Source organism: Lathyrus oleraceus, chromosome 6 (assembly GCF_024323335.1).
Source record: "Lathyrus oleraceus cultivar Zhongwan6 chromosome 6, CAAS_Psat_ZW6_1.0, whole genome shotgun sequence".
NCBI classification, from domain to species: domain Eukaryota; kingdom Viridiplantae; phylum Streptophyta; class Magnoliopsida; order Fabales; family Fabaceae; genus Lathyrus; species Lathyrus oleraceus.
This window is the reverse complement of record NC_066584.1, coordinates 15325502-15337964: the sequence shown is the minus strand read 5'-3', so window position 1 is coordinate 15337964 and position 12463 is coordinate 15325502. Positions and strand designations below refer to the sequence as shown.

Here is a 12463-nt window from a genome sequence, read left to right as displayed (position 1 = left end):
CAGGCAAACGAAACGGATCTGCAACGACATTTTTCCAGAAATTCTAATCTTCCTCGCGTGTTCTTCGTGTTCGTCGCCTTCATCACCTTCAGCTTCGGTTGTAAGCTTTTCTTCACCAAATTGGACGAGCGATATACCATTGGAAAGGTCTAAGCACGTACATTCCAAATATGCAAACGAAAATGTCCAGAAACTCGTGTACAAAGCGAATCGAACGAATGAAGTTTGTGCATCTAAACTTTAATCTACGATATCTCGCTCAATACTTAATCAAAATCAAAACTACAAGCAATACAGTACTCTACATTGAAAGATCTACAAATGCCCTATCTCAATTTGGCAAACGGTTCGATTCGAAATCCAACCTTGTAAATATGCAGTCGCAGAATTTGTGATTGTTCTGCTTCAATTCACGAAAACAAATGAAGTATGGTGATTAGGAAGACGATTGGCACAGCTTTGGTAGCTCAACAATACTCCAAATGCTTGAACTCTCGATTTGCCATTGATGAACTATCTTGGACAGTTGGAGTTTTTGATGGTTTTGAGCTCCAATTGATGCAAACAGCTCTTGATTAACACCTGCAAATGAGAACTACACCACGAATTTGCAAGAAAATTGATGAATTATTGATGAATTTGGAAAAAAATGTGAAAGCAATGTGTGAAAAAGTGAGAGAATTGAGAGAGTTTTTTGTGATTTTCTGTTTGGATCTTGAAAAATGATTAGTGATTAAGCAATACAGTTATAATTAACAATATATACCAATTCATTAATCCAAAATTGATCATGATTAGCAAAATTAAGATGATTAGTGTTAAGTGTATTTTTCAAGTGTGTGGCCAAAATGCCCTTCCTTAATGCAGCTCATTTTATGTCCAAATTTGGTTCAAACAAGTCACAAATGATATTTAGAAATTGTTGCAAAAAGCCTCATTTCAAAATTCCAAATATTTCTCAGATTGGACCATTTTGCCCTTGGTCTTTAATTAGTGCACTTGAAAAATGGCCTTTTTGTGTGAAGGCTTTTGGCAAAATGTGATGATGGATTATGAAAGTACACATCAAATGTGATTTGCTCAAAGAAGAACCATCCAATTTGGCCATTCCATGTGCAAGTTATGCCACTTTGATTATAGGCCTTTTTGGAAAATGAATGGACCATAACTTGCCAACCATACATGGGAATTTCAAGTTCTTGGACCGGTAGACCGGTAGTTCTTGCATAAATTTCTAAAGTATTTGTCAGCAATTGTGTGCATGTCTCCCACTCTTTCTAACTATGGCTCGAGGAATTCCTAATCTCATCAGGGAGTGGATGCTCTTCTGCAAAAAATTTATCGGAGGTAGTTCAGTTTATATCTCAACCATTTAAATTATTTTTACCTCGACGTATATGATTCAATCCATAATTCACTCTATTCTCTTTTCATTAAAAAAAAAACTCGCATCACCATTTCTAGGATCTGCATCAACTATTCTGATTCCTAAACAAAATAATGGTGTCGTCTGTGAGAATTGACTTCTAATTCCTATGAATTTCCACAATCAGATCTTTGATTCAATCCAATCTTTCCTTATTCAATCAAATTTCCTCCAATTCAAACCTCGACCGCTTTGACCAATACTCTAAGATGGAAGTAGGTTCAAATCTCCTACCAAAAGATCCTTCAAAGTTCTCCAAATCAAGTTCCTCTTCAACCTTTGTCATAGACACGCGCGATGGAGACCTGATCAAGCAAGTAAAGCCTCAATTGCAAAGATTGTTTAGAAGACCCTCTTTAAACAATAAGCAAGAAGATGAAAGATCAATCTTAGGGTTTTAAGATCATGAGAAGGTGGACTGAATTATGAATCCTACTCTTCCATTGATCATTACCGCTACCATTATTAATCATTATGTCAAAGGGATCCTCGTAGATGATCGAAGTTCCTGCAATCTGATTTACTTTAAAATTTTAACTGAGCTTGGTTTAAGGAAGCAAGAACTAAGGTTGTGTTATGCTCAGATCCTCCTAGCATTCAATGATTCTTCTACACTTATGTGTGGACAAACATTCTTACGATCTCTTTGGAAGATGGAAATGACAAGAGGACCGTGGATGTTTGATTCTTTGTGATACCTTGTGATAGTGTCTATAACAACATTCTCAACCAACTATTTTTTGGTAGCTTTAGACGTCGTGGCCTCCTCCGTCCACCTAAAGATAAAGCACCACAATGATTTTGGAAGACCTGTTGTAGTCAAAGTCAACCTTCGCAAAGCAAATCGAATATATGAAGCAATATTGAAGAATCTCTTTACAATAACACTCGTTCCTGGAGGAAGAGTTGCGGAAGCTGATGGAGCATCGGAAGTACTTGACTTCGACATTTGCAAAGACGAACCTCTGCATGGATACAAGTTAGGCTACTTAACTAGGATCAAGACAAAAAATCCAAAGCCATTTCTTGATGGAGACTTCGAAGCGTCTAGCTAGACGATAATCTGATGAGGTCGATAAGAATAAGAGTCATCCTACCTACCAAAGTGAAGGAAGGATTAGTTAAATGTTTTAGAGTCAACACTGGTCACTTCGCCATATCTCCCCACGATATGTTTGGCATAGATCCTAGTGTAGTATGTCATCACTTGCACATTGATCCTTGTGTCTAGTATATGTCTTAGAGGACAAGGCGCAAGTCCCTAGAGAAAGCATAAGCGACAACAAAAAAATCTAAGGTTTGTTGGATGCTAATTTCATTTTTGATGTGAAATACACCAATTGGATATCTAATGCGGTGCTAGTCAAGAAAGCCTATAGAAAAAGGATAATGTATATCGATTATAACGATATGAATAAAGCATGTCTCAAAGACTCATATCCACTTCTGAGTATAGAAAAATTGATTGGCAACTCAGTTGGGTACAAGCTTATGTCGTTCATGGATGCATAATCCGACTACAATCCAATACCAATGCATGAGACAGGTTGATAGAAAATTGTTTTCATGACGAAGCAAGCCAACTACTAGTACAATGTGATGCCCATTGGATAGAAAAATGCAGGAGCAACATACCAACATTTGATAAATAAGTTTTTTAAAGAAAAGATAGGTGAAACATTGGAAGTGTATATGAATGACATGATCGTTAAGTCGGTCGAAGAAGGTTTATAAGACCAACATCTTGCTCGGGTATTTCGAAGAGTTTAGTAGTATAATATGAGGATCAATCTAGAGAATTGCACTTTCAGGGTAAGAACCAACAAGTTTCTAGGTTTTTACTTTAAAGAGAGAGGCATAGAAGCGAATACGAACAAATGTGAGACGATCATTCATATGACGACACCTACAACAAAAAAGGAAGACATGAAACTAAACGAGATGCTAACAACTTTGAACATATTCATTTCGAGGTCCACGCAACACACTTTCCCCTTTTTAAAGTTATTAAACAAATAAACGCTTTTTCGAGCGGACTCCCGAGTGCCAACAAGGATTCGTATCCCTAAAGATGGCTTTATCAACTCCACTCGTACTATCTCGGCCAACAACATGAGAGTATATATACCTTTATCTAATTGGATCTAAGGATCCAATTTACACTGTCCTCGTAAAGGAACTTGATAAGTGATTTTTATATCATTTTTATTAGTTGTTTTTCCTTCATATTTTACTGTTTTCGTTTGTTTTCCTTTCATTTTACCATGTTTTAAGCTTTGGTATTGTGTTTTCAAGTCAAAATAAGCATTCCAAGAGGAAGAATGGTGGAAAGTGGATAAAACACGGAAAAAGGCGAAGAATTACGGGCCGTAACATGAAGGCGAACTTTTCCCCGATTTGTTTCCTGTTATGTCTCGATTCCATCTGCTTGAAGGCTTTTGATTGCTTGAATTTGATCTTGATTGATTATAATTGACATTAAAACTAAGGGGATTCTTTCCATGTTTAGGATTTGAAACATGATTATTTTAATATTATTATTTATATTTTTAAGAATGATTATTTTATAATTAAAAAAACATGTTTAATTAAAAAAAAGTTACAGCATTGGATTTGTTATATTTCGTAAATTGAACAAGAAATTGATATTGTGTTATTAATACTTATTGAAAATAAGAAAAATCTCATTAATCCATCCATGCTTAGAATTAGAGGGGTACAAGAGGAAAGGGTTGTGAATACTTGATAAGGGCCGCCCAAACATAAAACAGAAAGCCCAATAAAAATATGAATATATCAATTGGTGAAACGAAACGAAAAATGAAAAAACCACTACGCCGTTGCCGGGGATCGAACCCGGGTTACCCGGGTGACAGGCGGGAATACTTACCACTATACTACAACGACTCACTTGTTAAAACTCTGTTTCCCGAATACAACACTAATTAAGCTACGTTTATTTTATGTTGCATTATTAATTGATGACTATACATTATTTGTGCTTCGTTTTCTCATTCCATTTTATAGTTTCATACTTTATATATTCATAATTCTAACTACACCAATTTATTAGTTGGATTACTATTTTTTTTCATCTTCAAATTTCTAATTCATTAATACTCACCCTCTTGTTGGAACTACAACATGTTCTTTTTCTTATATATTGTTATGCCTTCCTTTGAGTTACTATTGCACTTAATAAAACAGTTTATTTCTCCTCATTCAAAATATTTGTATTATTTTATCAATTTCACACAAATTTTAGAACTTTTGTAAGAAAAAATATTATGACTTACATTATTATACAATTATCCTTTATTAATTTTTGAGAAAAATCGAAGTAGATAGAGAGTAATAAAAAGTAAATAAATTATGTATAACTATTTTTTTTTATTAATATTTTATTATTATTGTAAAGTGATATTTAATTTGAGAGTAATAAAAAGTAAATAAATTATGTATAACTAATTTTTTTATTAATATTTTATTATTATTATTGTAAAGTGATATTTAATTTGAGATTTTTTTTATTTTCTTTGTAAAATTACTCATTATTTGAGACAAAGATAGTAATAAATAACAAATAGTATTAATATTTTATTATTTTTGAAAAATTATTTATAATTTAAAATAATATGTCTCCACCTGACACATCACAAGTGGTCCTTAATTTAAGACTTATTCAATTACAAAGACTTTATTTTGTTATACGAATTACTCAAAATCCTTTTATACGAAAAATAGAAAACTCTTTGAATTTTTTTTTTTTAAATCAACTCAATATCACCTGTTAGAATGAGGCTTCTCCAAAATTTGAATCGTAAAACATCCATTAAATTGCATTTATTCCGATAATGCAATCACATAGCTAAGTCGGACAACCACGAAGGAGTAAGTTTCAAAAACGTGTAGAAGTATAAAACAATTGTCCTCACTATTAGTACGATTGTCCTTAATTCGAAATCAATTTGAGGTATTGTAATTAACCTTTGCAATATCAGTTTGTAAGAGAAGTAGTAGAAATGCAAACTCCAAACCCTATGTTTGATGTTGATTCTAGCTCCTTCTCCACCCTTGATGTTAGCAAGATCAAGTCACACAAGATCTCCAATATGATCTTTCGGTTACCGCTACTCCTTTAACCAAACCTTTCTTTCTTTAAAGCCTTCACCCGGTTGAATCCAAATTGTGAAATCTTGTCCCACGCCTTTCAATTAATCATCCGATTACCGATACTCCTTTGCAATAACCCCCATTATTCAAAGTCTTTGCTCGGTCGAATCCAAGTTGACAAGACTTGTGCAAAAACCTCATAATAAACCCTTGATCTTGGAGTAAAGACCCTAAGGTTTTATCCTTAAATTCTGTTCGCGAGAGACCTAATTGTTAATCTATCTTGTAGTTTTAAAAGATATCGAACCCACAGAGACCTAATTGTCAATCTATAGTTTATAGTTGCTACAATATTTATCTAAGGAAAATGAATTAAGCAAATGAGAAATGAAATAAATAACTTTAATAAATTCAAACAAATAATACCGGGACGCGATTCTTATCAAACAACAGTACTCTTGATTGTTTCTAAATAGGATCATTGTACAAGGAAATATTTTCTACTTTGAAAATAATATAATTGAACAGGAACTATCGCTTTCGCGTATTTAGAACCAGATTTGACTCTCTAATTTATACCGTCCACTGTCATGGGTGACCAATGCTTATTGCGTTAAAGTAGTAAATCATATTTTAAGAAATCAGACTCTTTACTCAGTTGAAAAGTAATTTTGATTGAAAAGTTTAACTTAAGAGGGTTCCATGCTTTTGTTCAGGTAACCGGATCCAAAACCTATAAACACATCCACAAATAGTTTTTAAACCTCCTTCTATAAATATTATACTTTCCTAGTTAATTAACAAAGTGTTTTTGCAGTATTCGTTAATAAAAAACAAACCAATCTTATTCTTTAGTGTCAGACGACTTTCGATCTTACCCGTCGTTTTCATGGCTCTACTTTCATAGTGACCGATTAAATTGAGCTCAGAAAAATTGTATTAAAACCAAAATAACCCATAATTAAAATCCTAAAGAAACAACAGTTAGAGTACCGCCAAATGACGGTCCTCACATCCTAGCATCAACAAATTAGCTGGACATACTTATGACAAACATGAAAACATAGTTTTGAAACTTAGAAGTAAACATTTTGGAAAGGTAATTGAAAGCAATACGGTGCGAGAAATAAGACTTGGAAATAAAAGAAGTTGTGAGAGACGAGGAAAGTAAAGTGCGAGTAAATAAACAAAGCGATAATAAAATGCGTAATATGATAATAACTTGCTCCAAAGAGAGGCTTGAATCTGGTACATAATAAATTGATAAAGATTTTTAAGAAATATAAATGGAGGCAAGATTAAACTGTGATGAGATAAAGTGCTCCAAACTTCGTGCAAACTTAATGCTCTCTGGTGCTATAACCCCTCGATGTGACGAGTTATAATTTTAACCGGTAATTCTAGTGCTTAAGATTGTTCTAAGCTTGGATGCCTCGGAAAATGAAGCTTATCGCTTATTTATAATGTTCCAAGGTCCAAAATATTAAGTGGGAAGCTTTTTCATTCATGGGAGAGAATTTATGAGTGCATGGAGTGAGTGGGAGACCAAGCAAGTCCATTTTCTAACTGTATGGCCTTCACAAAGGATGACGAATGTCATGCCAAGGTGGAGAACACCACCTTTCCAACGTGTGGAAGAATGGGTCAATCTTTCCGTTGGTGAGTGGGACACGTCACTCTTCATATGGCATTCTCCATGGCAATTGTCATGTAGGTCGTCTTGTGTGTAATTTCCCATTTTTCTTTGTTTTGCATCTAAATTGCTTCATTTCTTCACACATGGATCCTATATGGTCAAATACCTTAAATGCAGACAAAATACCCACATAACACTAGAAATTAAGGTAAAACGATAATAAAACATGTACAAAACGAGTCAAAATAACGGTGTAATTTGGTGTTATAAAATCCCCCAAAGAAAACCTTAACCCATATTGATTACACAATCTTAAATTGGACCTTATCAATCTTTTTTTTCCAACAAACAATAAAAAATGATTATGTGTAGTTGATGAATGCGTCAAGAGAGGTTGAAGATGATGAGAATTCTTTGTATCTTTCAGGATTCAATGCTTATAAATGACGCATGAATAAGTATTTATATGTATGTGTGAATGTAAAAAAGAAATGAGTAAAAACATATTTTTATCCAAAATGTAATTTTTAAAATTTGGTACATAATGTATTGAATCTAAAATGGAATGAGTCAATACATCAGTTGAATGAGTTAATACGAAGCAAACAGAGACAATACATTCTAGGTATTAACTAATTTGAGAGAAAAATGTTTCAGGATGAGTCAACTCTAAACACGGGAGAGTCGATCCATCCGCTCAATGTATCAACCCATTTTTCATTTGTATCGACTCATTTGAGGCAATGACAATCTTTGAAAAACGTCTTTCAGATTGAGTCGACCCAAACAAGAATGAGTTGACCCAATCGCAGGATGTATCGACTCATTACTCGATTGTATCGACTCATTAGAGGCAAACCCAAATTCATTTGAATTCCACTCAGTGTGTATTAACCCATACTCAACATGTATCAACCCATGTATGTCTTTTTATAAAGAATGCATATTTTAGGCATGCGATGACTTATGTAATCTAGTCTTACATGTTCTATGATGATGATGATGCACATTTGAGATTGTGAGGTCTAAATACACAAGGATCTAAGTTACCTAGTTTTGATATCATTCAAAATACATCAAGAGCATATTGCACTCACAATACTGTCAAACTAGAGACCTCACCCTAAGATGTCTCATCCACCTAGGATATTACCTTATATTTTTATGCTTGTTGTATTTGATTTAAGTAATTTAACCCTCCTTGTTAGAGTCCCACTCAGGTTCTGATGGATACCCCGTAGAGCTTTAGAATCATATAAAGGTTTTGATGGATACCCCAAATGGCTTCAGAGTCCTATTGAGGTTTTAATGGGTACCTAAAAGGTTTTAGAGTCATACTAAGGTTCTGATGGATACTTTGGAGAGCTTTAGAGTCCCTTAAGGTTCTGATGGACACTCTATAACGCTTTAAAGTCCTACCAAGATCCTGATGGATACCCTAAAGGGTCTCAGTGTCCCACAAGAGTTCTGATCGTCTTCTAAGTCGATCATTTAAGATTTTTACCTATGGCATAATGCATGGTTAATTAAAACAATCACACAGTCTCATTAAACACCTTACCCTTGCGAGGAAAAAGTGTGACCCTAAGGGTTATTGATTTATTGCATAAAAATAAAAGTTATATAATGTTTGGCCTTAGAGGCTCCATTCAACTATAATAATATCTTAAATTAATAATATTCCAAGTCCTCAAAATTTCTTCTCTTTAAATACTTTATAGCTTGTATCAGGTATGCCCAATGTGACATTTTGTATCGTACTCGAAAACTCCCTCCCCAATTTGGGTATATATTACCATTCTTAGATAGCTATACTATCTGTTTCAGTATTAGGTCACACTCTTCCATTGTCGTAGGTTTCACCTTTGAATTGTACCTTATCGTCGTTCTTTACTTTGCTGCAAATTCTTGAATTTCAATTATCTATCTGATCTCTTTCATGAGGTTCACATAGTTTTCTAGTTTGATCTGATATTTTTCTTCACTAGAGTGCTCCCTTCGCCATGTGAGTGTGTTAATTTCAATTGGGATTACCACATTTGCATCCTAGACCATCATGAAGAGGGTTTCATTGGTTGATGAGTGTGAAGTTGTATAATATAACCATAATACCTCGTGAAGAAGCTCAACCCAAAATCCATTGACCTCTTCTAGTTTCTTTCTCATCCCAAATAATATGATTTTTTTGACTACTTTCACTTGACCGATATAAACTTTGTCTAAATTCCTAGTCGTTAGGAGAAGTTGACCACTAAATAACTATGTTAATAATAATTCCATTTTAATTAAAATAATAATTAAAATAATAAGAATACTATAATATAGGATAGAAATTTGTTCAGAATTTCAAACTTAATTTTTATCATGATATATACCAACTATATTATTCATTTGAGAAAAACAATTTGAGGATAACTGATGATCATTTACATATAGTATGATTATATGTATTTGAAATAAAAAATATTTTAAAATAACATTGAAAAATAAAAAAAAGAGATTAATGGAGCAATGTTAGTAGATAGAATCAAAATAAAATAAAGATGTGTAATTTGTTGAAATACGTATCAGCATAATTCCATTTGATTTGCTATAGTTAAAAGTAGGGGGTGTATCAGAAAAGGTAAGGTGAAAAAGTTACCCCAATTTGAGTTGTTACTTATCCAATGTTGTAAAGCCCAAATAATAGAAAGAAAAAAAAAAAGAAAACAAAATTTGTTCTTCGTTATAAAACTAGCATCGCCATCTCAGGTTTAGGGTTACCCATTGCCGCCGCTGCAAACTTCCCGGTGTGAAACAAACCCTCATCAACAACCAACCATGGCGGAGCAAGTTTGTTACCTTCAAATCAATGCTTCTTCTTTGTGCTTTTGATGATTTTTCGATTTACTAATTGCTTTCTGATTTCGAATTTGCAGACTGAGAAGGCTTATTTGAAGCAACCCAAAGTGTTTCTATGGTAATTCTGCGAAACTTTCATCTGCGAAACTTTCATCTTTTAGTATGAATGTTGTTATTATGGTTTCTATTTCAATGTTGGTGAATCTGTATTTTTTTTATGAAGCTCGAAGATATCTGGGAAGGGGAAGAGACCTGGTAAGGGTGGAAACCGATTTTGGAAATCTGTTGGACTTGGATTCAAGACTCCCAGGGATGCCATTGAAGGTTTGTTAGATTCTGAATTTACGGATTTTGTGTGATTTTGATGTTCATGTTAATGTTATTAGTTTATATTCTTTCAGTGATTATTTGCTCTGATAAAATTGAGTGTATACTGATATGAATACCTATGTTTAACTGTTTATGTAGTTGTCATTTTGTGGTTAGAACCATAGATAGATAGATTGGAATGTCTATGAACATTGATATGCTAATGTTAGTATTTTACTGATACAATGGAGTTGACATTGTGTTCTAAGAATCATGATGGATAGACTGGACACATCAAGAGGTTTGTATATAAGAAAGTGTAGTCTATGAAGCATACACTGTCACCAGACACCAACACTGAGACATACACCTTTTTTAGAGGTGTCTGTTACAGTGAATTTGTAGTTACTCAAATTGTGTATCATTCATCTGTTAGGAATAATTGTCTAGCCAACTAAATATTATAGTTATAATTGGTTCCTTTAAATCCAAACTTTGGTGTCCAATTAGATAGAGTCTTTTTGTTATCTCAATTTCTAGGATTTGAATTCTTTCTTATAAGATTCATTGCATGGACTCAGAATCTAATGTACTTATATTTTTTCTGAGTCACATCAAGTCTTACATTTTCTTATTTGTACATAAGTTTACTTGTGTCTGTATCCGGAGGACTTCTTCTAATGTTTTTCACACAGGAACTTATATTGACAAGAAGTGCCCATTCACTGGCAATGTCTCGATCCGTGGTCGTATCATAGCTGGGACCTGTCATAGTGCAAAGATGAATAGGACCATCATTGTTAGGAGAAATTATCTTCACTTCATCAAGAAGTATCAGAGGTATTCTACTCTTTCTTACTACTGTGAGCAGTTCTGATATATTTGTGTGCCACAATTGTGTAAGGACTATTTGTTGTGATTATTTGTTACTAGATACGAGAAGCGTCATTCTAATATCCCTGCGCATGTTTCACCTTGTTTCCGAGTGAAGGAAGGAGATCATGTTACTATTGGCCAGTGCAGGTTAGATCTTTGCTGAAAAACAAAGTTTATTTTTAGTTTATTCAAGAACAATTAATTTGTTGTGTTTAAGCTCTCTATTTACATTTACTTCTACAATGTTCACAGGCCAATTTCAAAAACAGTCAGGTTTAATGTATTGAAAGTTCTCCCAGCCGGATCTTCTAATCTTGCAAAGAAGGCATTTACAGGAATATGAGTTTAGAATTTTCAGTGAGCATTGAAGTCAATTGTACCTTGGTTTAAAATATTTTAAGGTCATGACATTGTTATAATCTGATCAGAATTTGGATTTATTTAAATGCTTTGCATTGATTTAAGTAGTTAATGGTAAAAGATTTTGATATGATTATTGCTTTTTAGTAAGAGTTGCACTTTTTTTTGGCATTATGTTTGTGCTTACTCATCTATATATTTTTATAATGTCTCTTTTTCTTTTGCTCCTTGTCAGGGAGCTAGATTGCATGGTTCAAGAATTGAGTTAGATATGTGAACATTTTATATGTTTTTTATTAGTTATATTTTGTAGAATGAAAGCATGATCAACAGCTCCTTAATTGTGACACAAAATTTACATCGGTAGATAAGATCAAATAAGCCCTTTCAAACTGGTCTTTAAGTGGTTTATTTTGTATCTATCCAAATTATTTTCTTCCTGAATAGTATCGGTGTGTTATCTTTCACCACAATAAAACTCTGTTTATAATTATTATAGATATTACAATTTTAATAAATCAATAAAATTTCATTATTTTAATATTACTAGAAAATATTGAGATATACATATATTTTTAAAGGTTATGTAATTATTATTTTGTTAAACCATTAAATTTTTCCATTGTTGAATTTTTTAATTCCAAACCTAAGTTTGAAATAACTTACTGTCTTTATATAAATTGTTATAAAAATTACTTATAAAATCACAGAAAAGTGTATATATTATACATAATCAATAACAAAAGAGTTCTAATTTTGATTGAGTCATGGAATTTTGACCAATCCCATCCCCGTTGTTATAAAACTTGATAATTTTCAATATGTTTTCATATTATCGGTAATCCCAATGTATTTTTATCTTTGATAATATGTTTAAACAAAACCAGTTTAGTTAAAAGAAT

General features: G+C 33.0%; 1 protein-coding gene across 1 annotated transcript; it reads left to right on the top strand.

The window, feature by feature from the left end:
• The first annotated feature begins 9801 nt into the window (after nucleotides 1-9801).
• LOC127097291 (40S ribosomal protein S11) lies at nucleotides 9802-11707 on the top strand. Its single transcript, XM_051035795.1, has 6 exons — nucleotides 9802-10007; nucleotides 10094-10134; nucleotides 10240-10340; nucleotides 11021-11165; nucleotides 11259-11348; nucleotides 11454-11707. Exons 1-6 carry the CDS (start codon nucleotides 9996-9998, stop codon nucleotides 11542-11544), a joined length of 480 nt encoding a protein of 159 aa, XP_050891752.1. The 5' UTR covers nucleotides 9802-9995; the 3' UTR covers nucleotides 11545-11707.
• Nucleotides 11708-12463: the final 756 nt, after the last annotated feature.